We start from the raw sequence: 27,108 nt of genomic DNA on the forward strand, positions 1-27,108 counted from the left end.
ATACACTGATAAAATAGGCAATATTCACTTTATCAGTTCAGTGACCCTCAAATGATCACGAATAAAAATCTTTAATCTGGCATTTAAATGAAACGTCCATGTTGAGCAGATGGCACACATAAATTAATTGTCATTTGGAAGCACGCTTGATGTTTGCAATAGACATATGTGCAAATATGACCTGTTATCTCATTTTCACAGGGTCTTCTTTATAGTTATGTCTGTAGCAGACATTTTATTTTAATCATTCAGGCATGTTTTAAACTTTGTTCAGAAGAGGGATTGCCTCTTTTATTCAGGACAACACAGTGCTGATTACATATAATCTGGATTAAGTAATCAGATCCCTTTGTATTTTAATATTGATATTGTCCAATACTATCCTAATTCAATTCAATGTGGTAAACCAGTTAGGTCAAAAATAATCAAAAAGTAGTCAGATTATATTACCTAAAAATGTGTAATGTAATGGATTACATTACTAACTACAATTTTTGTCATGTAATTTGGAATCAGTAACAAACTACAATTTGTAAGTAATCTACCCAGCGCACTGCCGTTCAAATGTTTGGGGTCAGTAAGATTTTTTTGGACAGAAATTAATACTTATTTTCAGAAAGGATGAATTCAATTAATCAAAAGTGACAGTAAAACCATTGAAAATGTAACAAAAGCTTTCTATTTCAAATAAATGCTTTTCCTTTTAACGTTTTATTTTTCAAAGAATCAAATAAATCACAGTTTCCACAAAAATATTAAGCAGCAGAACTGTTCTCAACATCGATAATTTCTTGATAATAATAAACTATACAATAATAGTTTCTTGAGCCCCAAATCAGCATATTGGAATGATTTCTGAAGGATCATGTGACACTGAAGACTGCACTAATGAGCTTTACCATCTCAGGAATAAATTACATTATAAAATAGATAGATATTTCACAATATTACAGTTTTTACTGTATTTTGTTATCAAATAAATGCAGCCTTGGTGAGAATAAGAGACTTTTTCAAAAATATTTTAAAGTATCATACCAACCTCAAACTTTTGAACGGTACAGTATGGTTTCATCCAATAAGATAACTGGAGACATATGTGATCCTTGACTACTGGACAGCAGAAATGGCTGCTGGGTAACATGGGTATTGAAGAAAAGGCTAAAAATAAACTGGACTAACAAGCTGGACAAATATACAATATATATATATAGTTTACAATCAGGCTGTCAGCTTAGTATAGCAACTGGAAACTTCATTAAAGGCCAAGCCAAGACTTTATTTAAGTCATATAAGATAACAATGTGTAGACATGGAAGCTATCTCATAAAATCAATGACTTTCAATAATACTGGCAAACTGCAGCGTAAATGTGCTAAGAAAAATACTGACAGACAATTGGTTCTGTGCTGCTAAAGCTCAGTCATGGCTAAAAATATCTTATGGTTCAAGGAGCCCAGTGTAATAACTGTGAAATCTGGAGTGAATTAAAATACTGTACACAGCAACATCATTTGTCAGTTTACAAATAATATAGTGACAACGATATTGATAAATAGCTGGGTTGTTGTTGTTTTTTTACATAGGATGTTTTATAGCAAATTACAGCAAAACATGACAATGGTCTATATTTTGACCATTTGGTGCTCGAATTTGATGCAATGATTTGAATGTCTTTGTAAGTTTTAAAAATCATTTAGCCATGTTAAAAAGAAAAGTGTCTCTTTCCAGTTATTAAAAGTTTGATTGACCATTAATTAAACCAATTTCAGCTTTCCCACCTTAGCAAGTAACCATTGAGCTACTTGCTGTCATGGTAAAGGTTGTTGCCATGGAAACAGGGCCACATTGGATCATCCATTTCTGTATTTGTCTGTTGGAGAGTTTGAAGAAATTAGTCAATCTGGTGTTATCATGAAGGAGACTATCTTAATAACACACCCCATTATGTTTTGTTTTCCAGAGACGAAAAAAAATAAAAAAAAGCTAGCTCAAGCAATGAACAGAAAAAAATTAAACCTGTCCGACAAGCTAAAGAAAACCATCCTGAGCCAAGTTAACCAAAAATGGATACGGATATGACTGCTACCCTGAAGAGCAGTTCAACAAATTGACTTGCATTTGTAATCTGTAATGAACATAAACGTTGGATAAGGTCACTTGGACCACCAGTGGAACAGCTCATGTTCAGCACAGCATGCAGCCTAGCAACGTGTCTGGATAAAAATATCCACAACAAGTGTGACCAAATATTCTCTCTTTCTTTTCTGCAATGTAGACTCACCCGATGAGCGACTGACTAAAGGGGACAGAAATTAGTCAATGACATCATCTGACTAGAGGTTAACCACCCTAGTGTTCATGTAATCTCATCATTTAATCTTCCATTAGTATGTTCAGCCAGTTATCATAAACACGGTTGACAACAACAATCACTTTATTGTTGTGTTTTTTTCCTTCTATTCTTCAGGCATGGGAAGATAGTTTAATGTGACTGGGCTCATTTGATGTAGTGTTTTAATGTACACCACCAAGGTGTGAGAAATATAGCCTTTACATACATTACCATTCAAAAGTTGGGGATTGTTAAGATTTTTTACTCCAGTCTTCAGTGTCACATTTGGTGCTCAAGAAACATTTCTTATTATCAATGTTGAAAACATTTGTACTACTTACAGTAATTACTACAACTTAAATTTTAGGAAACTGATATATTTTACAGGATTCTTTGATGAATAGAAAGTTCAAAAATATATATTTTTTGTAACATTAGAATTTATGATTGTCTTTACTGTCACTTTTGAGCAATGTAATGTGTCCTTGCTGAATAAGAGTATTAATTTCTTTAAAAAAAAAAAAAACCTTGCTGACGCCAACCTTTTGAACGGTGGTGTATATATATAATATTGCTGCGGATAGATAAAGTACTATAAATCTCACCGAGTTTGTCAGACAAGAGAGGAAACCTGCGCCAGCATTGGCCTTGATATCGGTTATGGGCAGCATGAAGTTGGTGGGTTCTTCCTTCATCATGGGGTCATTACTCAAGGACAGGTGTGTTTTGGCTATGCAAACAGGCAAATTCCCAAAGCCCTTTAAGAGAGATTAAAGAGAGAAGTCGAATAAGAGAGAATGTTACACTCCCTCAGATAGACAGGGATACATGCATTAAATACTGTAGTGCAAGTTTAGAGCTTCTGGAAGCAGAATGAGTATGTGTTAAAGAACACATTGACATTTCCCAGAAGTCCAATAATTTTCCAAAATAACAAGAACCCCCCTTCTTTTTATACACACAAAATACAACACACACATATTCACAACAGTCAAACCTATCTCTTCAACAATCTGGTACACAACATTTTCCACTTAAAGTATCCACAATATGTCATACCATATGTTTATAAACCTCTCATTAACTTTCAACAGCTGCTTCCACTAATTTTAACCAACTCACATTAATTAACCAACAGTGTTAGTATTTGTGTCATAGTATATATTGCATTTGATGGAGAACTTCTCATTAATCCAGTTCGTTCTATAATGAAGCAAATATCTTAGAAATTTATGTGAATCACTGCATGTATATGTAATTAAACAAACTTTTTTTGCTCTGAAAAATGTGAGATCTAGGCAATGAAATGGGGAAAACGTGCAAGGTCTCGAGACACGTTTTTTTTTTTAAGTTGAACTGATTTTAACTTGAGCGCCGCGTTTTTAGAACACCGTGTCATGCGAAAGAGACGCTGCAAAAGATGCAAGAGGCGAAATGCAACGGTTATACACAACCGTCTAGCACGTTTACACAGGGAAAAAATGGAAAAGTATCGCATTGGAATGGAAAAATGCGTTCTGTGTGAACTCTATTGTGTAAAGGAAGCTCACCTGTTTTGTATAAAGTGCAAGCTTTTCCTTTGCTTTTGGAGAGAGCTCGATATCTTTCGCACCGTACATCTTTTGTGCCACAATCCTTAACTTATCAGCAGCTGGAATCTGGAGGAAAAAAACAACATTTATTTGTGCTTATGGAATCTTTCTGTACTTAAAGGAGAACTCCGGTCAATTTTAACATTGAGCTCATTTTTTTGTACATTTGGAGTGCTGTCAGTACAGACAGTAGTCGATTGTCGAGTTCGCGCGCGCGATCATTAGTTATATAGTTACAAATGATCGCGCGCGCGAACTCGACAATCGACTACTGTGGACTTCGAACGAAAACAGGAAGTAAATACAGGTATGTGAGCTGGCTAAATTAACATCATTTTTATTAATATCTTGCACATCTGCTGCAGTCAGATTGACCGTGGTCACTCTTAATAACACCACTCACATGGCTGTGCACTTGTAATGACACATTAAGGTTGTTAAGAGGCTAAAAGCAGGTTTAGAACTTGCCCCATTGAAGTCAACAGGGTGCGAATTTTAAAAAGAGGATAACACGGTGTAGGCAACACCGATTTTTGTCGTTTTTGTCTGTACTGACAGGACTCCAAATGTACAAAAAAATGAGCTCAATGTTAAAATTGACCGGAGTTCTCCTTTAATACACACAGGCGTCTTCCTAGCCTAAATTGGTATAATGTGTGATGAACAGTTTTTATACTGGTTATATTTAGACCTTCAATTAAAAAGATTTCATGCATGATAAAGTAATTGGCTGGTAATGAAACAGCTCTATATATAAAGTGTTAATTGATCTCAGAATATGTGTGGGAAAGAACAGCACAAGGACCTTAGGTAATGAAAAAAAAAAAAAAAAATCCTGAGTACTGTATACTTGTATAAGGCATTTAATGATGCCGCTAACAGATATCATTTCAGTGGTAACATTAGTGTATGATCCCTTGTGAGATTTAAACCTTGGTTACCTTATTTGTATTTTATGTTCTTTTTTTGTAAGTCACTTTGGATAAAAGTGCCTTCTAAATGCATAAATGTAAATGTATCTGAGCAGATTTTACCCACTCTGCCACTTCTTACCTGCGAGTCGTACAGAAACCTAAACCGTCCAGGTAGATCTGCTGCTCTCTGAACAGCTTCGGCCAGAGCCAACGCTCCAGCGCCCCCCTTAGACCAGTTAGTGCACTTCACTGCATCGAAGGCACCAGCCTGCCTCGCCTGGCCACACACCAGCTCCAGCTCAGCGTCAGTGTCAGAGCTGCGCCAAATACAATCAGAGCCCATATTCACACACATTCACTCAGAGTGGGAGGGCTGTGTGTGGTTCAGATTGGCTTGTGAGCATACGATTAGTGTACAATGGATAAAAAAACTGAGAGACTATCTGAATATAATTAGTGATATTAGCGATAAAATTATACATATTTATAATTTTTGTTGGCTGCTTGATGTCGTACCTGAATTTGTTGACAGCTACGATCACTGGCAAACCAAAAGCTTGTGCATTTTCCACCTGTCTCCTCAAGTGACGACAGCCTCTCTCCAGCTGCTTGAGGTTCTGCATTGGAGAAAACACCTCAAGTCATGTGGTATATAAACTCATCTACTCATAGGCATGCATGTAATTAGAATGATGTGCCCCTAATTTTCTTGCAGTAATACGGCTTCCACCTGACTGATGATCATCAAAATTTAGAACTGAACATTAAATGGTTGTCAGTAAATTATAGGTTATAAACATATTTAAAATATTAAGAGATTAAAAATATGCCAAAAAGTGGCAGCTGAAAGATTGCACTACCTCCTGTGAATACTCTTTTGGAAGGGGCAAACCTGCTTGAAGCTATAAGCAAGAAAGAATAGAAGCATAAAGACAATGTAAGCTATTGCCTCTGTCACAAGCACAAGATTGATCATTTAATAAACAGTTGATGTGTCATTTGTTCAATTGAACCCGTAACGGAAATCTATCTATAGATTTGTGGATCTGACTCACAGGGGGGGCGCCGCCATGCATCTTCAAGGTACGAACAGTGGCCACCATCACTACCACATCAGGCTGCAGGCCAGAGTAGCGGCATTTAATGTTGAAGAACTTCTCCAAGCCAATGTTAGCCCCATGACCAGACTCAGTAACTGAAAAGAGAGGAAAGTAGCTTCAGATTAGCCAGAGTTTGAATATTGTGGCAGTTTTATTTGTGTTTGCCATTTATTTTCCAGAAACCTAGACCATGTGAATTATTGTACATTAACGTTGAAAGACGTCTCTTATCCTCACTAAGGCTGCATTTATAGGATGATAAATTCAGTAAAAACAGTGATACTGTGAAATATGATTACAATTTAAAATAATTGTTTTCTAATATATAAAAATATATTAAATGATATTTTAAAATGTAATTTATTCTGGTGATGGCAAAGCTGAATTTTGAAGCCATTATTCCAGTCTTCAGTGTCACATGATCCTTCAGAATTCAGTCTTATATGAGGACTTGGTGCTCAAGAAACATTATTATTGTTATCAATGTTGAAAACAGTTGTGCTCCTTAGGATTTTTGTGGAAAACAAACGTGAAGGATTCTGTTGAATAGAAAATTGAACAGCATTTAAATATAAATCCTTACTTTGAACATTAAAAATGTCTTTTTTGATCAATTGAATTCGTCCTTATTGAAAAAAAGTATTAATTTCTTTAAAAAACCTATACTAACCCAAACTTTTGAATGGTAGTGTATTTGTGCAGTATTTTTTCTAACATGAGTGCACAGCATTTAAAAAGAATGAAAGAATGATAAAAAAAAATTCATAAAAAAATATAAAGTGTAATTCTTCTTCACCTACAAATCCTTTGGATCCGACCATTTTTAAAGCCATTTTGTCTGCCAGAATGGAAGGACTGCCTTGGGCAATGTCAACTAATGGGCTGGTGTGAAGAAACACCGGTGTACCCTAGAGAGAAAGATGTGCTGAGACAGAATCTGACAGAGCTGAAATAAATAAGAATGATTCTGTGCAGTGATTCTAAAATATTTATTCTGAAAAATGACAATGACATTGTTATCGGTCATGCAACATTTTTCGCTATTAAATCTTACCTCTACAGTTTGCATCAAGACAGGTTTAAGGGCATCTTTCAATAGCATGGCCAATGGGCCACTGACATTCTGTGATGACAAAGTTGTGTGCATTAGATCACACGCATAATACAGACACACAAACACATGAACACATACTGACTAAATCCTCTGTGGTGACAGGATATCCAGATTTGTTTGTAGCCACTACTATCTTGGCCAGCCTCTGCTGCATCTCCTCTTCACTGCTGCTGAGTGACAGTATAGCCATGATCTCGTTTTCCAAAGAGTCAGAATCCTGAACAGCACAGATACTTAAAGTAAACAAATCACCCTCCCAAAAAAAATGCATGTGTACAAAAATACACTGTATATATATATACACAAAACATAATACAATGTGAATTACATTATCAAGAAGGGCACTAGGTCAAATGTAGAGACAAAATTACATTGTGATATTGATACATACTGCTGTAGTTTCTGGGTCAATGTCCAATCGGACAAAACGTCTTATCTCGGTCCCTGTGAAGGTCAAGGGGTCAGATTTCTCAATGCCCAGTTTCTACAGGTCATAAAGGACACAGTGACCATGTCATCATACTTTTGCAGTGGTTTTGAAATTAATATTTGACTCTAGACTGTGTTTTCTATAGCCGCGTTTCCACCGCAATTGCCCGGAACAATTTGTCCCAGGAACTTTTTTCCCAGGAACTTTTTTTGCCCCAGACCGGTAGCTTTCTGCGTTTACATCGCGGTCTAAAGTACCGGGTAAACTGCGCGCGACTGCTCATTGCTTGCTTGTGACGGACAGTAGACTGTAAAAGACAGTAATCAGTTTTGAGCGCCACATTTATAATAAATATGGAAGAGATTCACACTGTGCTGCAGTTGTTTGAGATGTATTGGTTTACTAACCAGGTAATTAACAAAACGGCAGAAAAGAGACGAGCACTGATACTAAAGCGTGTTCAGAAAGCTCGTAATGCTAACGTTAGATCTAAAATTAGACAGCGTATGTTATCAGCTATTGCGGACATTGACCGTGAGAAGGCTGGGACGAACGCGCAGAAAATTTCTCTTCCGCAAATACGCTTAATAAAGCCTGAATCTCGTCGTCGGTCCAGCTGCCTTTTTTATTTTTATTAAATTCCATATTTGCAGACAGACAACTCTTACTGCATGGAACTTCATTACTGCATGAAGCCACGAACTGCAATAGATTCTAAAAATTCCGGTTAAAATAAAATGCTGCGCGGAGTTATCCAATCATAATGCGGCGTGAACACAACCAATCAGCATGTTCAGCGCACAAGCCCCACCCGCGAAAGTTCCTGAACTTTGAAAAAGTACTACCTCGCGAGCAGGGACTTTCGGAGGGGGAAATATCTACCCGGAACTTCATTTAGACCCTGGTTCCTGCGGTGTAAACACACCGAGTACCAGGCCAAAGTTCCTAGTTCCTGGGTAAAGTTCCTGCGGTGGAAACGCGGCTTATGACTTACCTTCAGCCGGCTAAGCTGGGCTGGGGAGACAGATCTTTGGCCCTCTTTGAGAGGAACCAATAAGTCAAACAAAGCCTGTAAGATACAAGCATATGAGATCATACCAAATACAAGCCATTCAAACACATGAGTATAACCGCACACACATATCAAACACAAACCTGACCTTATCAGAAAGCTTGGTCTCATAGTGAGCATGTGCTTTAATAGTGTCCATCACAACTCTACTGGCAGCAGAGATGAGCTCATTCTGGCCTGAAGGCTGAAGGCTGGCCTGGGATCAACGTGTTAGCATATTTAATCAAATAGAACTTGAATATCTTCTATTGAATCTGTGCTACAAGAGGAACTCAAACATACCTCCTCCAATGGGATAATCTGAGAGTATCCACCTCCAACAGCAACCCCTGTAAACAAAAAGCAACCAACAAATCTTTTGAGCCACTTAAGCTATAAAAGCCTGTTTTTTTTTGTCTCAGAGTCTAAATTAAAATGGGTAATTGTGAGTTCCGTAAACTAAAATAAGAAGTAAGCCACACTGTGAGACATTAAGTTGCATGGCAAGAAATTATGAGAAATATAAGTTTACAAATGTTTGTAATCAATTTGCAATTGTGAGATATTAAGGGATATTGGTGACTTTTAATGTCATAATTATAACTTTTAGTTTTATTTAGTCAATTTCGATTTGAGTTTAGTTGACTTTATATTTCATACTTTCAACTTTGTATGACTTATTAGCGTTTGTCATAATTCTAACGTTTTATCTCAATTTAATTTATGACATAAGTCAAAATTATTAGATAAGTAATAACATAAAAATTCAAAATGGTGTACTGTAATTATCATAATTATAAATTTATTTCATAATTTCAACTTTTTGTTATTATTCACATCATTCACATCTTCTTTTTTTATCTCAAAATTACGATTTACCAAAGCATGATTTTTTTTCTTATGTTGTGGAAATGAGCTTCTACAGTAGTTATCTTGGAAACTTGAGAAAAAAAACAAATGTTTGTCTCTCACCCCTAGCACCAAAACAGGATCCTGGGGAAGGCTCTTGCACACAAGCAAAAGCGTTGATATTCAGGAGAGCCCCGAATGCCTGAGCCAGTCCGAGAGCGGTGGTGCGCTTTCCCTCGCCCAATGGAGTAGAAGTAATTCTGGTCACAGTAACACAGAATGGATTGACTTTGAAAGCAATGCATTTAGTTTGTTTGGCGAATTGCTCAGAGACAGAGCTTAAGCTGGATGTGAATGCATTGTGTGACCCAGGCTTAATGGAGTGTTGCAAGATCCCATTTGGTGCTTGTGGAAAGTTACTACCCTATAAGATTATGCTAATGTACATAATTATATTTCAAGATGCATCTTACCCAGTGACAACCACATATTTCCCATCAGGCTGTTTCTTCATGCGTTTCAGAACATCCAGTCGTATCTTAGCCCTACTTCTGCTATATGGCTCCACTTCTTCGGAAAACAGGCCCACCTCTCTTGCAAGCTGACCGACTGGTTTGCTTTGGCATGAATGTGAGATTGCAGCATCACTAGGAAAAGCAATTGGCATCACATGGGTCAGCAAGTCATGATGAACTTCACAGAATATGCTTAAATTAAATAATCTTTATAATAGCAAGCAAGCCCGACAGTACCTGGGCTGAGGCTCTTGGGGTTTCTTCTTTGTGAACACTATGTTCCACTTCCCTGGAGTGTATGTCTGCAGAAACCGCTTTGCACTTTCAACTGTATTCTGATCCAAATCCAAATGAGAATAACAAACATTTGTAAAAGCAAATAATATCAGTTGTCGGCCAATATTATATTTTAAAAAAATATATATTTCCATTAGTCAATATTTAACTCAGCAAGCTCACTTCCCCATATTTTTAAATGTAGATGATATTTTGTCATCAAATGCTTACTTAAACCTCCACTTTAAACATTTAATATTTAGCCAATCTCAAAATGTACATCCATTTTCATACTTTACACTACCGTTCAAAAGTTTGGGGTCATTAAGATTTAATGTTTTTGGAAGAAGCCTCTCAAGCAGTCATTACTCCTGTCTTCAGTGTCACATGACCCACAGAAATCCTTCTAAAATGCTGATTTGGTGCTCAAAAACATTTCTGATTATCATCGATGTTTAAAACAGATGTATTGCTTAATTTTTTTTTATTTAAATGGAAACATTTTTATTTTCAGGATTCTTTAATGAATAGAATGTTCAAAATAACAGCATTTATTTTAAATAGAAATCTTTTGTAACATTATAAATGTCTATACTGACACTTTTGATCTATTTAATGCTGCAAACATTTTGAACAGTAGTAGTAGTGTATTTTATAATGTTGTGATTCCCTTGGTTTTAATTTTTAGTCAATGGTTTTAATTTTTTTATTCATTAATTAGAATTTCAATATCAGCCATAAAATAAAAAATAATAATAAGCTTATTTCTACTGGCCAGAATTTTAATAATGACCCATCTCTAATACAGTATCTACGGAGCCCCTAAAGGAACATGGTGAAGAAGAAAAATATGAGATGGCAGGCAACGGTTTTGCGTTCTCTCGCAAATTTTCTGCGTTCCCTGAGAAACTTTGCGTTTGCTCGCAAAGAACAAAAAAAGTTTTGCGAGTGAACACAATTTTTTGCGAGGGAATGTAAAGGTTTTGCAAGCTAACGCAAAGTTTCTGGGGGAAAGCAAAACATTTCCAAGAGAACGCCAAACCAGTGACTTATTATTTTTCTTCCCATCTCATATTTTTTTCCACCACCATGTCCCCTTAGGGGCTCCAGAAGCATCAACTATGACCGTTATAAACTTTTAATTTGTGACAAAGGTCAGTCAGGAGAGTTAGTACATTAACATTGGAGGATTTGAACTTGAAAAACGGAGTGAATCGACTGCTGACTGACTGACGTCTTTCCGCGGTTAAAACAACATTCCCCATGTTTATTTGCTTCTATAAATTAACTAGAAGGAAGAGATGATCGGTTCACGAGCAGCTTTAACTGAGGCTCTACAGCGATCTGTCAGACACATTAAAGAGCCACAAAATGGTATTTATTGTTTAAATTTCTTTAAAAAATTGCCACATTTGAAAGTTGAGACTGTTTCATATCAAAAGTAACCTGGTCTGTCCTGTCTGTCAATGCGTTGTCAGTGTCCTCTTTGCTCCGTGATGTATTTTTCACTGCGTGACAACATGATGGGGCGTGAGAGCAGCGTAGCTTGTCGGACATAGCAACAGTAACTAAAGGGGGCGGGTCTTTGCGAACGATCAATTGCTGTTCACTTTACAAACAAGTCAATTAGAGTCATTTGCTCCTGAAATGATACCTTCATCAGCATAGCTACAGTCATGGGTCCGACTCCACCAGGCACTGGGGTGATGTATCCAGCTCGCTCTTTAGCTGAGGAGTAATGTACATCCCCCACCACTCGTTTCCCACTGGCTTTACTGCGGTCTGTGTGTGAGTTAAATGTAAACACGTGAGCTAAAACCAGTAGCTATTTAATATTCCGTAACTGCTTTAGACAAGCAGATACAGTCAAGCAGAGAGACCTGGTATATGACTGATACCACAGTCTATGACCACCGCCCCCTCCTTCACCCACTCTCCTTTCACCATCTCAGCTCTGCCAGCACCCACAACCAAGATATCTGCTCTTCCCACCTAAAAAAAAACAAGACACTGAAAGTTACTCCATTCACTCCAGCACTCCATTCATTACACCAAACTGCACAAGGTCTGTACTCAACAACAAAAAAGCAAACGATAAATACATCTCACTATGTCATGAGCTCTTCTTTGTTGTAGAATCTAGATGAAGAAAGTCTCAGGTTACGCATGTAACCATGGTTCCCTGAGAAGGGGAAGAAGACACTGCATCCTCTAGAGGACACTTTGGGGAATGCCTCTGGCGTGACTGGTGTCTGAAGTATCTTGGTATCTTGGACTCTCTATGGTGGACGGCACTGATCCTCAACAACTCGTCTTAATACCGGCGTGATTACTTGGACTTCCAAAAGATGGAAATGGACAAATACTCTAAATGTTCCGATTCCAATCTGACTTGTAATGCTGCCCGAATCATGCACTGTTCCTTCGTTGGTCAGAGGAGAACTGGCCCCCCGACTGAGTCTGGTTTCTCCCAAGGTTTTTTTTTTCTCCATTCTGTCACCTGATGGAGTTTTGGTTCCTTGCCACTGTTGCCTTGGCTTTTGGCTTGCTTAGTTGGGGACATTTAATATTCAATAATATTATTGATCTGCCTTACTTAGGTGGACGTTGACGCAATTTTCTTTTAGAAACAAACTTTGTTATATTGTTATATTGTTTTTGTTATATTGTTTTCATGTTATCACTGTGAAGCGCTTTGATACAATCTGTATTGTAAAAAGCGCTATATAAATAAAGGTGAATTGAATTGAATTGAAGCATGCGTTTAAACGGGACAATGTCATTGGCCGGCAACAGTCTGTGATGTCACAACTGGTATAACCGTGAGTATATAAGGGCCCCTGTAATAGACATCATCTTCTTTGTCTTGAGGAGACGTAGACAGGCTGGCCCGACGCATGGCAGAGAGACGCAGTGTCTCATTTCCCTTCTCAGGGAACCATGGTTACATTTTTAACCTAAGAAGTTCCCTTTCGAATGGGAACTCATCCTCTAGAGGACACTTTGGGGAACCAATGTCCACTCCGCCATGCTGAGGGTATGACTGCCTAATTGACTGTGACAAGCACAAGCAAGGACTCAACAGACTTAGATGCCAGAGTCAGATTCCCTCACTCAGGTTCTCGGAACTGTCAATGACACAATTCCGTATGGCCACCACCCAAGCTCCAAGCCCTAAAACGAGCAGAGCTCAAGGTCTGGTAATGTCAGCCTGAATGCCAGACATCGGGCCCTATCATACGCCAAATAGCCAGAGAAACAGAGCTCCTGCGGGAGCAGAGGAGACATCACTGCTGCGGCAGTGGAGAAACTTACCTGGAGAAAAAAGAGCTCCTGCGGGAGCAGAGGAGACATCACTGCTGCGGCAGTGGAGAAAATAGCCAGAGAAACAGAGCTCCTGCGGGAGCAGAGACATCACTGCTGCGGCAGTGGAGAAAATAGCCAGAGAAACAGAGCTCCTGCGGGAGCAGATGCTATTTTCATGGCAAAAATTCAATCACAAAAATACAAATATCATATAAATACAATAAAAACAAAGCAAATATAAACAAGTCATATTATATGAGGGTATGACTGCCTAATTGACTGTGACAAGCACAAGCAAGGACTCAACAGACTTAGATGCCAGAGTCAGATTCCCTCACTCAGGTTCTCGGAACTGTCAATGACACAATTCCGTATGGCCACCACCCAAGCTCCAAGCCCTAAAACGAGCAGAGCTCAAGGTCTGGTAATGTCAGCCTGAATGCCAGACATCGGGCCCTATCATACGCCAGGCGTCGCAAGTGTTTTTTGCTAGTTTCAACCCGACGCCATTATCATTTTCACATCCTGTGCCACATTGTTTAAATAGCAAATGCATTAGCACCCATTTGTGCGCCCATGGGCGTGCTGGTCTGAAAGCGAGGTGTGTTCGGACGCATTGTTGGCGTGTTGCTATTTTGAGGCAACTGAAATAGACTGTGCCATTGACCAACTGAAACCTGGTCTAAAGTAAAAAACAAATTGTTATTTAAAGAGCGCGTTAGTAATATGCACCTATAGGCGGGTCCAAGCTTTAACCTCGCGCACGAGCTGATCCGTTTCCTCGCTAGAGAAGCGTTCAGTTTTTCCGCTTGCAAATTCCGCCATGTAAATAGGAAATCCACAATGGCGCGAGCACAACTGGCTTTTAAAGGCAATGGGAGATGAGACTCTGATTGGTTTTTGATTGATTTTTGATTTCTGTGGCGAGCAGGACGAGGTCTATGGCCGTGGGAGAACGGTGCGAGGCCGGTGGCGTGATTGATAATGAGCGACACACCGGTCTCGTATCTCTCACGGAGGAGCGACGACAGTGAAGATCGAGAGAGGAACAGGCCTGATTTTGTGTTTGTTTTGTGTAGCCAGCAGTCGTCCGCGAGGGGTTGCTGGCTTATACTTTAATTTTTGTATTTATTTCTTTATTAAACTTGTTGAATGTTCGCCGGTTCCCGTCTCCAACTGAACCTCGTTAAACTTACTCTAAGAGTATAGGAACAACTCTTTAAGACCATGCGCCGGGCGCGCCGACCATTTTTCCCATCGTTAAACTAGCAAAAGTGGATTCGGACACGCCCATGCGCTTAGATCGTTAAAATAGGGCCCTTAAGGGAAAACTGACACAGGAAAACTGTAGTTTCCTTTCCTGTCATTAGGGGAGCTGTCTACTTAATCAGGGGGAGGCAGCTTCAACCTTAGATTTGACTCATGAAGGGGCCGCCTGCTTTTAAACCCTACCTGTTGGGAGGCAGCCGTGCTTCATGAAACATAAGGAAGCTGCCTACTTAGAAACCCGCCATTAGAGGGGGAGGCATGCCTTGAATATATATAGGGGGATCTGGTTCAACCTCTAAACACCACAGGGGAGCATTTTAGTAGAAAAATGTTCCACCCCGTCCGACCAAGAGTCAGCATCTTGCAAAGCCAGCACTCCAAATGATGGGTGCTCAACCAGTGAGAAGGGATGCAAAACTCAGGCAATAACCACTTCTTACCATGGCCCAGAGATGGGTTCTCTGGGGAGCTGAGGACTCATCAGAAAGACCCTCTGAATCACAAGCTCAACCAGTGATCCCCACGATCTGAGTCTCTGCTGGGCCTCGGCTGCAGCAGGTCCCGAACTGCGGGGTGTAGACGCCTGTCCTTATTCCCTCAAAAAAGGGTATAGATGTGAACGGAGCTTCTTCATATAAAAGCCCTAGCAATCAGCGCATTCTGCACCCTCGAGAACAGAACGCGCATGATCCTCTCCAAAACAAATGACGCACAAGTCATGTGTATCGTCTGGTGTCAGATAACACTGATATGGTGGCACACACTTCCTGAAATGCTTGTCAGAGCATGCATCCATTGTAGCCAAATGACGCTTTCAAAACAAAAGTGTATTCACGAGTTCACACTTACATCAATTAAACAGAGTAAAGATTATGCGTATTTGGCGTGCTGTCCGGGGGGAGGGCTCCGAGCTCGGAATTTTTCCCGAACCCAGAGTACTCCCCCCGTTGTTGTAAGAGTATTAGGACTGTAAGTGAGGAGATGGGGTGGTGGAGGGATGCTGTTAAACTGTCAATGAACGGAGGTAAGTTTGCTGTATATATACACAGCGCTTAACTCGTTGATTAAGCACCACTCGTGTCTAATTAGGTTTGATTATCTGAATGTGCTCCACGTGTGTTTAATTAGGTTTAATTATCTGAACGTGCTCCTCCCGAACTTTGTTAATAAAACATCATTTCACGAGTTCACACTTACATCAATTAAACAGAGTAAAGATTATGCGTATTTGGCGTGCTGTCCGGGGGGAGGGCTCCGAGCTCGGAATTTTTCCCGAACCCAGAGTACTCCCCCAAAAGGCAAAAAGAGCAAAGGACAGCCGCCAGACTAAAGACCCCCCAAAACGCAGAGAATTTGGCGGGCTGGCGTTTTGAGAATAAGCCTGGTTGCTTGACCAGGAGGGCCTGCTGGCTCACGAACGGGGAGCAGTCGTAATTTGGAACAACAGTTGGGAGGGCTCGCACCGTTTCTCGACGGGAGCAGCTCACAGCGTCAGACAGGCGAGCTCTACCGGCCGATGAACAGCGTGATTTATGCCGCCTGACCAGGAGGGCCCGTGTTGCCTCTGGCGGGAGCAGCTCACTGCGCTGGGCGGACGGGCCCTACTGGTTGACAAGATTTGGGAATGCCCAACCAGGAGGGCCCATGTAGCTTCCGACGGGAGCAGCTCACAGCGTCGGGCTGATGGGCCCTACCGGCTGACGGTGGAGTGGCGCGTTTTTTTTTTTTTTGGAAGCCCGGACTGGAGATTTCTTGCTGTCCGCTGGGAAATCGATACCTGTTGGATGGGAAAGAGAAAACATAGATGCATGCAAAGTCCGCTGGGAGACCAATGCTCGCTGGACAGAGAAAGAGGAAACATAGATGCATGCAATGTCCGCTGGGAGACCAATGCTCGCTGGACAGAATTATGCAATGTCCGCTGGGAGACCAATGCTCGCTGGACAGAATTATGCAATGTCCGCTGGGAGACCAATGCTCGCTGGACAGAAAAGAGGAAACATAGATGCTTGCAATGTCCGCTGGGAGACCAATGCTCGCTGGACAGAGAAAGAGGAAACATAGATGCATGCAACGTCCGCTGGGAGACCAATGTTCGCTGGACGGAGAAAGAGGAAACATAGATGTATGCGACGTCCGCTGGGAGACCAATGCTCGCTGGACAGAGAAAGAGGAAACAGATGCATACGACGTCCGCTGGGAGACCAATGCTCGCTGGACGGAGAAAGAGGAAACATAGATGTATGCAACGTCCGCTGGGAGACCAATGCTCGCTGGACAGAGAAAGAGGCCTCACGTAGGGGTTTTAACAGGAATATTGATTCTGAATAGTGAGGTACTGGAGAGGAGACATCACTGCAGCGGCAGTGGAGAAAATAGCCAGAGAAACAGAGCTCCTGCGGGAGCAGAGGAGACATCACTGCTGCGGCAGTGGAGAAAATAGCCAGAGAAACAGAGCTCCTGCGGGAGCAGAGGAGACATCACTGCTGCGGCAGTGGAGAAAATAGCCAGGGAAACAGAGCTCCTGCGGGAGCAGAGGAGACATCACTGCTGCGGCAGTGGAGAAACTTACCTGGAGAAAAAAGAGCTCCTGCGGGAGCAGAGGAGACATCACTGCTGCGGCAGTGGAGAAAATAGCCAGAGAAACAGAGCTCCTGCGGGAGCAGATGAGACGTCACTGCTGTGGCAGTGGAGAAAATAGCCAGAGAAACAGAGCTCCTGCGGGAGCAGAGGAGACATCACTGCTGCGGCAGTGGAGAAACTTACCTGGAGAAAAAAAGGGGCTCCTGCGGGAGCAGAGGAGACATCACTGCTGCGGCAGTGGAGAAAATAGCCAGAGAAACAGAGCTCCTGCGGGAGCAGAGAAGACATCACTGCTGCGGCAGTGGAGAAAATAGCCAGAGAAACAGAGCTCCTGCGGGAGCAGAGGAGACATCACTGCTGCGGCAGTGGAGAAAATAGCCAGAGAAACAGAGCTCCTGCGGGAGCAGAGGAGACATCACTGCTGCGGCAGTGGAGAAACTTACCTGGAGAAAAAAGAGCTCCTGCGGGAGCAGAGGAGACATCACTGCTGCGGCAGTGGAGAAAATAGCCAGAGAAACAGAGCTCCTGCGGGAGCAGAGACATCACTGCTGCGGCAGTGGAGAAAATAGCCAGAGAAACAGAGCTCCTGCGGGAGCAGATGCTATTTTCATGGCAAAAATTCAATCACAAAAATACAAATATCATATAAATACAATAAAAACAAAGCAAATATAAACAAGTCATATTATATAATATATATATTTAAATTAACATGATAAAAAATCCAAAACCTTTTCAGGCATAATCTCATTAAATATGTCCTTCAATGAAGAAACTTCATAAAAGAGCATTCGCTTGCGTTAAGGCCAGAACAATCTAATAAAACATGTTTGACAGATAAGGGAATTTTACCAAACATACACAAAGTTGGGTCTTCAACTTTAAGCAAAAAGCATGGGTCGAACTTGTGTCCAGAGAAACAGAGCTCCTGCGGGAGCAGAAAACTTACCTGGAGAAATGAGCTCCTGCGGGAGCGGAGAAGACATCACTGCTGCGGCAGTGGAGAAATTTACCTGGACAAATTGAGTTCCTCTGGTGTGAGGCTGAGCAAAGGGAGGAGTAGGTTGGGGCCTGGTGGGCCGATGCTCGTCTTCTTGCGCGTTAATCAAAAACGCGAAGAGGAGGTGAGAGATTAAATCCTTGCAGGATTATGTGCATCTGAAGTTTAAGTGGCCGAGCAAAGATAGCAGTTTGCGTTTTAGAACAGTGGGAAGGTGGACGAGATCAAAAATATCCTATCGATTTTTTCTTGTGCAGTGAGACCTGGAAAACAGCTGTATCCAAGTTAATGCCCAGAATTCAAATGGGCGTGGCTGAACCCATGGTTTTAACCTGTGCAATTGGAATCCCGAGCTCAGCAGAAACTGTGCGGGGCTGAGAGATCGATTATTAAACGTACGAAAATATTCTTATTTTCTCAGTTTATTTCGTTTATTTTGATCATTTCTATGGGTCATATTCCCTGCCGGTTTGTTCGTTCTGAATCAGAAAAACCAATAGTGAAACTGTGGCTTTAAACTAGCCTACCTACTTCAAAAAATAAAAATAAAATAAAAATACATTTATGCTATAACTTTAAGTTTCTAAGCGATTTTTGTAAATAAATTGCAGGACGGTGTTAACGAAAGGTTCTTAATGATTCTGTGTGCAATCTGCACGTAATGTGCGACCTATTGTTTACGTGTGAGTTTACCAAAAGGAAGCATCGCGTTAATGAACGGCAAATCATTTGTACGGAAACTATTTAAAACGCGTGTTCCCCCGATCAAAATTAGTATCCAGATAGCATAACTTGCTCGTGATTCAACAGCTGAAGTGATACGAAGTTCAATTAGGGACAGAAAACGAAAGGTTTTGAGCTGAGCACTCACAGAGTTGACCCGGCAGATGTTGAGTGTGGACTGACCGGGACTGAATCTGCAGCGCGGCTTACTTAGGGCCTGCTGCGGCGGCCTGACGCTGGAGGAAGACCCGTTCCTTCGAATTAAGAGGGCGGCATTGCCTTATGACCATTTCTCTATGGCAGGAATTATTGAATGGGACAGTTTAAAGAAATACGCGGAAGTAGATTGCTGATGTTTCGCCCGCGGTGGCGAGGACCCATTTGTTTGGCCTGACGCCCACGAGATAATACCAGAGGATTGTGGCAAAGATTCCTAATCCTGAAGGACGAAAGATTCTTCATCAAACGGGAAGAGCTCGATTCGGGCATGTTAGGAAGGTACTGCGGGGCCAAATGCTGTTAAACTGTCCATGCTGTTAAACTGTCAATGAACGGAGGTAAGTTTGCTGTATATATACACAGCGCTTAACTCGTTGATTAAGCACCACTCGTGTCTAATTAGGTTTGATTATCTGAATGTGCTCCACGTGTGTTTAATTAGGTTTAATTATCTGAACGTGCTCCTCCCGAACTTTGTTAATAAAACATCATGTGACGTCACGGACTGTTGTCGGCCAATGACATTGTTGCGTTTAAACACTTGCTTCAGACACCAGTCACTCCGGAGATGTTCCACAAAGTGCCCTCTAGAGGACGCAGTGTTCCCATTCGAAAAGGAATTGCTCATATTCAAAACTGTAATGGGAAAAGGGATATAAAAGATAATGAGAGAAGCAGATGAAACCAACATGTTCAGCAAGGTCGAGGGTCTTTGAATGGCAGGTGGTCACTGTGGCGTGGTTCCATAAGAGCAGATCGTGCATTGGAGCTCCAACGATCTTACTGCGGCCGATCACGACAGCATTCTTTCCCATCACACTCACACCTGCACACATGAATCACACTTGCAGAGAGGCAGCATTTTCTGAAAATTCTAAAAGCTTGTATCTTAATGTCCTGCTTTGCTTGAGTCAAATTATAAAGCAGAAACACATGTATGGTTTGTGGAGAAGGCAGAATTCATTGCAATATGTTCAGCTTTAAAAAAAAGACAAGATGGTCGACAAGGTTATAGAAAATAAATATGGGTTGCGAATAAAAGTGTGTACACTACCGTTCAAACGTTTGAGGTCAGTTAGGTTTTTTTCAGCAATTAAGTGACAGTAAAGACATTTATTATGATTTCAATTTCAAATAAATGCTGTTCATTTTCAACTTTCTATTTATCAAAAAATCCTGAAAAAATGTATCATGTTTCCACAAAAATATGAAGCTGCACAACTGTTTTCAACAAGAAATGTTTCTTAAGCAGGACATCAGCATTTTAGAGTGATTTCTGAAGCATCATGTGACACTGAAGACTGGGATAATGGCTGCTGAAAATTCTGTGCCATCACAGGAATAAATTATGTTACAAAATATATTAAAAAAGAAAACGGCTATTTTAATTTGTAATAACATTTCAGGACATTATAGTTTTTACTGTATATTTCATAAAGTAAATGTAGCCTCGTTGAGGATTAGACTCTTCTTTTAAAAACATAAAAAAATTTAACCGACCCTAAACTTTTGAACGGTGGTGTATATTTTATTAAAGGACAAGTTCGGTATTTTACACTTGAAGCCCTGTTTCTAAACTCACACAAAAATCGCTGGAAAAGATGCTTTCCAACAGGTTTTATCGTAGTTTTTGAACAACTCCACTTGACTTGGACAAAATCTACGATAAAACCTGTTGGAAAGCGTCTTTTTCAGCGATTTTTGTGTGAGCAAATCAATGAACACCCCTGACCACTCGGTGAGTTTAACGTCTTTGTAAACTAAAGTTTAATGCGTTTTAGGAAGGATTGTTTCTGTGCACCTATGCAACCATGGTGGAGGTTGGGGGGTGCAACCACAGAAACCGAAATTTCTCGGGACAGCAGCATGTGTCCAAATTTTAATCTTAACTGTTCTATTTAATCAGAAACGATCTTGAAACAGGGCTTCAAGTGTAAAATACCGAACTTGTCCTTTAAAGACTGCAAAACACCAATAAAAAGGAACTGTATGATTAAATATTTTTGTTGTATTTTTAAGCTTATCAATGGAGATGCTGTCCATGTAGACAGTAGATAATAAGGAAGCTCACTAGGTTTTGGATCAGAGCTCCTTTCTGACTCATCTAGATGTGATGCAAAAAAAGATTGTTCTGGATCCTTCGTTCCTTTCCTTAGGGTGACAGCTCATTTCATCACCCAGTCATCAGATGGCATTGCTCTCTGTGTGTGTATATATAGATCTCACACCTATCCAATGACACGGCACACTGATTGTGCTGTAGTATGAAGGCCCCTTAGACAATCGTGCTATGATTCTGACTGAAAGAGCTAGAGCTCTTGGGTAAAGGTTCACAAGATTCCCACCCACCGGTCTGACTGATTAGCTCCATGCAGCCATTAGGAGTGCAAGGGATGAAACAGTTGCCCAGGTCTCCACGAGACAGCTTCCCCGCATTTATACTGGTCAAGCTGGGGAGGAAGACAAATCAAATAATATACAGTTCAATGTTCTGTGGAGGGTTTGTTTTTTAAATATATCATGCATTAAGGAAGTTTTCCTGAAAATTGATATCGAGCAGGCATGAATACTTGCTGCGCAATGCATGAAAAATACACTATTTCACAGTGTGATTTGAGCAACAACAAAAAAGAAGCTACATTTATGATACCATTGTTGTGAGCTTGTATTATTGATTATTTGAACTATATTTTTGAAACATAATCTTGACAAACAGTTATGAAGATTTCTGTCTTACTACAACCCCTTTTCTTCCTCACCAAGGTATTAAAATGATTACCAGCCCTTTTCAGCCCAAAAAGCTCAATATAGCTCAGTTCTCCTGTCAGTAATCACAGTAAACACTGTGAGGAACACATTTTAAATCAGTAACACAACTGATCTATGCTTGAGGCTGATGAAACTATCATGAGGATGTGTAAAGATCCTGCAGCTGGATATTGCTTATTTGTGCAGATTTTAGACTCAGCTGCCCCTCAAACTTTACTCAGAGATAACTCATCTGAAATCAGTAAAAAAAGGGCCAATATTCACAGACATCTACAAAGAGGACATTCGCTCTCTGACTTTGGGTGGAAAAATACAGATAAGAGAGCAAAGTGTTTAAACCTGGAAACTAGAACTAGCAGTCTGTCGGACCCGTATACCTGTCTATTCCAGTTAGTTTAATAATAATAAAATCCACTATTTGCCCCATACTCTTGCTGTGCTCCTCAAACAAACATTTCAAGCATGTCAGTTTGACAGCTGCACCATATCTTTCTTGAAGAAAAAAAAAAGAGACTTACCCATCAACATCTTTCTCTGGGGCCACAGCATTGGTCACTTTCTCTGTGTTTATTGGGCCGATGGAGTCAAGAGGTAGTTGTACGATGAGACCATGAACCGCAGGGTTCTCATTCACTGCAACTATGCTTTGTAGGACCTTAAGAAAATCAGTGGCATCAGCCTTCAAACTTCTTCTCACAAAACAAAGTTTAATTTGCTGTGGGCCACATTTTATTAATAGTTTATAATGCTGTTGATCTATGACCAGAACAAGATGAGATTGAACTGCATGGCTCAAAGTTGATATGAACAGAAGATTTCCCACAGCTCTAATTTTCATTATAATGAATTGTGAGCAATGGCGCATGTATGAAAGGAGAAAGGATAGAAAATGAGATGAGGTGAATCACACATTTGTTATTGTTTGAGGCCTGTTTCTCTTACTTCATCTTCTGTGGCTGTTTCGGGAAGCCTAATGTGGTTTGCATTGATTCCAATCTATGTAAGGGAGAAAGACAGTGTCAGCGAGAGGTTTATGTTAAAAATGATTTCTGTTTATTAAATCAGCTCACTGAACCTCAGCCGCTGCCTTGAGCTTCATGCTGATGTAGAGGTTTGAGTCATCTCTGTCCCCGACCTAGAACAAATCATAGGCTACATGAGGCTACATGAGAGCACAGAGGATAGTAATAATATATATATATATACATATATATATATTTTTACATGTTTACGTCCTGAAAAACAGAATCAGCAAACTCACTGATCTAATATGTCTAATATATCTATGATCTCACACAATACTGGTAAAAATAATGCTGTATTATCTAAGTATTTTAATATTTTTGAGATTTAAAAAAAATAATTCAGATTATGCTTAATATTCTATACTAGTTTCTTATACGAATATATACATATAATGAAAAAACATTCAAATATATTCAAGTATAACTATTTTGCATGTTATTTTTCATTTATTACATTGAATATTTGTGAAATTACTGTATATGAATATTTAAACAAAGATATTTATAATATATATTACATCTTGATACTGAAATGTAAATGCATTTTATTTATTTATTGTTTTAAATTTAGTTATTTGTATGTAATGGTCAAATGCATTTATCAAAACAGACCGTAAATATTTAAAAGAACAACAAAACGACACATAACAAGCAGTGAGGTTACAGTATTATGAATCAAGACATGAGTCACACACCATATCAATGTTATCTTATCCCAAAGACCTTAAACTAACACACCTTTATTTCACGTTGCACACTTTTGCATTTATCAACGCATGACCATAAAGCCATAGAGAGATTATCTATTTTAACAAAACACCCACAACCGTGAGAGAGAAGAAAATGGCACATTACCAAATGACCATCTGGAGTAGAGTGAGAGAAAAAGAAGAAAGATGAGTCAGAATATCAAGAGAGATGAAATTATAAAGCTAGCTATCACCACAAGGTGTATTATATGGACCAAAATAATAAGCAAGATGTCCAGAATGACCTGCAGCACAACCAGGCCAGGCCTGAAGCCAGGGAACTGAGTCTTCATCTCTGCTACCTCCTTCTTCAATCGCTCCTTCACCTGTCTGGACATACAGAGAGGAATGCCATTTGATCTACCTCCAGGGTCTTAAAAGGGGGGATTTTTTCTTTATCAAATTATTGATCAAATAATATAATTTTTAATATTGTTTTATATTTTTAAAATGTCATTTATTTCTGTGAAGGAGCATCATTACTCTAGTCTTCTGTGTCTCATGATCCTTCAGAAATCATTATAATATGCTGATTTGATGCTCAAGAAACATTTCTTATTATTATCAATGACAATGTTGTGATGCTTAATAATGTTGTAGAAACTGTGATAGGCCTACATTTTTTTTCAGGATTTTTTGGTGAATATAAATTTCAAAAGAACAAAATTTATTTGAAATATAATTTTTGTGTAATAATGTTTTATCACATTTCAACAATTTAATGCATCCATGCATTAAATCTAGCAAAATAAATCTTACTGACCCAACGTTTTCGAACGATTGTGTATATATCTATAAATAACAATAAATTAATATATTAATTATTATATTACTTACTAGTAATACCTGCATTTAGTAATTCAATTATTATATTATGAGTGTATGGCCAGGCTTAAAATGCAATGTGTATACATCAATGCATAACAATAAATAAATGTATAAATTATTATATTACTTAATATTAATATATCTATGTAACAATTCAAGTATTATATTATGAGCATATGGCCAGCCTTAAAATGCAATTCAATTTCATATAATATGTAACTTTTCTATATCAAAAAAGGGGGACTTTGACCTGAAAATGATTAAAGACCCCTGATCTACCTGAAGGGCCTCTTAAACACTCAAACTTACTGCGAGGTCTTGTTTCCGGACACAATGGTTGCCATGGTGCATTGGCTGTCCCGGTACCTCAAAGCTCCTCGCCGGAGCACAGAGGCAGTGAGGGCAAACATATCCAGCTGCTACTGAGCAAAACACAGAGGCAAAGTTAGAAGGGAAACACTATAGAGAGAAAACAAGCACCTAAAAATCAAGCTGCTTCGGTATTCTACAGATATCAACACCTGTCCTGTGTGAAAACGGAGCCTGCACACCCGATCTGCGCGCTTCTCCTCTGCTGTCACGGGAAACTGTGCAGTGCGCAGCTCCCAAACCAGAGTGTTATCACTGGGTCCAGCTGCGGCATTCCACACTATTCCAGTATGAGTGGGGAAGTAAGCTGATAAAGGAGCCCTGTCAAGGCTGCAAAGCTTAGACAAGCTCAAACAAACAAACAATCACATGGTGTGCGGAAAAAGCTTGCACAGGGCCAAAGAGCCGAGGTTAAAATACAACTGCTGGGCTGTAAAGGAAGTGGGATGTTTCATAGCAAAGAGCCAGGCAGCCAATCAGGGATCCCTTGAGCTGGGAGAGGAGCATTCTTGGGACTCTGAGCTCTGCTCCCTCCTTCTTTCTTGCCTGCGAAAGAACTGCAGCATGTGATCTCCAAATCAGAGTCCCCCCTTCTCACGTCTCTGTATGCTTCAAAACAGCTGTCAATCATACGGTGCCTGGGAGGAGTCGAGTGCAGAGAAGTCTAAACACTTGGTTTTTGTGTTTACAGTTTGTGCTGCCTGCAAACTCGTACAAGTATTTGTTTGTTTCAAGGCATTTCTGCCACGATGCTGAAAATGATATAGATGAGGTGTGTCTTAAACTTTCACTTAGTAAGTTTGAAGTGCTACAGATTTCAAGTGTAGCCTAGTCTTTAAAAAAATGCATTTATGGCACAAGCAAAGAAAAAATAAATTGATTTAAAACATATGCATATGATATTACATATGTCACATACGTTGTTCGATTAAAGAAAATGTTGACAACAGAAACTTGAGAACATCATGACACGTTTATTGGTTGGTTGTTGTTAACTTTAGCGCCTACTGGTGAGAAACTGTTGCATAACAACTTTGAGACGCTTGCTCTGTAGACTCAATCCTTTTTTTTTTTTTTTGATTTTTTTTTTTTTTTTTGATTTTAGACTCAACCATTTAGTCTAAGCATATGGTATTCATTATTTGGGTGTTTATTCAAGGCATTTTTGACAGATTATTCTCTTTTTGTTATATATGGGGGTCACTATTTTTTGTTAAACATACACTCTAAACAATGCTGGGTTGTTTTAACCCAAATTTGGGTCAAATATGGACAAACCCAAATGTTGGGTTAAAAAGGTATTCACTTTCAACTGTACATTTTTTAATTACATTTTTAACCCAACATTTGGGTTTGTCCATATTTGACCCAAATTTGGGTTGAAACAACCCAGCATTTTTTAGAGTGTACCTTAAATGTAACCAGCACAACTGTTTATAACACTAATAATAATAAGAAATGTTTATTTATCACCAAATCAGCATATAACGATTTCTGAAGGAATATGTGACACTGAAGACTACAGTAATGAAAATTCAGCAAAAAATATTATTCTTTTTATAAAATAACAGATATTTTAAATTGCAATGTCACAATGTGTTTTTAAATAGTTTGAAAATAAATAGACAAGTTTGTAAATAAATAAATCTACCAAAACATTAGTTGTGGAAGTAAAGATTGCCTTTTAATAATAATAATAAAAAGTTAATTTCTGCCCCTGCCACCACTAAAGCTAAAATTGTTATGACCACTAGGGGGCAATATTGTGTTAGCTTTAAGTGACCTCACAAACGAGTCAGGTGGTTATCAGCTCTAGAGTCAATGCAAGTTGCTTTCAGTTTAGACAGCTCAGACATTTTAGTCTAGGACTATGCTTAAGCCTTGTCTGTGAAACTTGGCAATAGTGATGACATATAAATAAAATAAAACAGTCAGTTTTAATAAAACAGTCAGCAATGAAACACTGACAAACAAAACACTGCAGTCTACACAGAAAAACAGTCTAATGAATGTTAAACTATTTAAACCACAACTATGCTTTTCTCATGTACACAGTCCAGTCTCTGGTGAATCCCCACAAATGAACAGTCTAGCT

At 39.5% G+C, this 27,108-nt stretch overlaps 1 protein-coding gene across 3 annotated transcripts; it reads right to left on the reverse strand.

The window, feature by feature from the left end:
• Positions 1-1,339: 1,339 nt before the first annotated feature.
• Positions 1,340-25,563, reverse strand: mthfd1a (methylenetetrahydrofolate dehydrogenase (NADP+ dependent) 1a, methenyltetrahydrofolate cyclohydrolase, formyltetrahydrofolate synthetase). 3 transcript variants are annotated; one of them, XM_056256254.1, is made up of 27 exons: positions 25,196-25,563; positions 24,954-25,063; positions 24,062-24,146; positions 23,118-23,177; positions 22,985-23,038; positions 22,561-22,697; positions 21,623-21,723; positions 19,963-20,099; positions 12,054-12,165; positions 11,828-11,955; positions 10,135-10,232; positions 9,856-10,029; positions 9,506-9,642; positions 8,837-8,883; positions 8,643-8,750; positions 8,477-8,551; positions 7,444-7,536; positions 7,135-7,269; positions 6,993-7,061; positions 6,735-6,846; positions 5,894-6,033; positions 5,699-5,740; positions 5,355-5,455; positions 4,978-5,155; positions 3,883-3,990; positions 2,938-3,090; positions 1,340-1,870 (listed from the first exon to the last, which is right to left on the reverse strand). In XM_056256254.1, the coding sequence occupies exons 2-27, from the start codon at positions 25,052-25,054 to the stop codon at positions 1,799-1,801; spliced, it is 2,757 nt and encodes a 918-aa protein (XP_056112229.1). In that variant the 5' UTR covers positions 25,055-25,063; positions 25,196-25,563; the 3' UTR covers positions 1,340-1,798. The 3 variants fall into 3 exon arrangements, with proteins under 3 accessions (XP_056112229.1, XP_056112227.1, XP_056112228.1); XM_056256252.1 differs by having other exon boundaries at positions 25,166-25,563; XM_056256253.1 differs by having other exon boundaries at positions 24,954-25,066; positions 25,166-25,563.
• Positions 25,564-27,108: the final 1,545 nt, after the last annotated feature.

This window comes from Rhinichthys klamathensis, unplaced genomic scaffold, assembly GCF_029890125.1.
Source record: "Rhinichthys klamathensis goyatoka isolate OS25496 unplaced genomic scaffold, OSU_Roscu_1.1 h1tg000125l_1, whole genome shotgun sequence".
NCBI classification, from domain to species: Eukaryota; Metazoa; Chordata; class Actinopteri; order Cypriniformes; family Leuciscidae; genus Rhinichthys; species Rhinichthys klamathensis.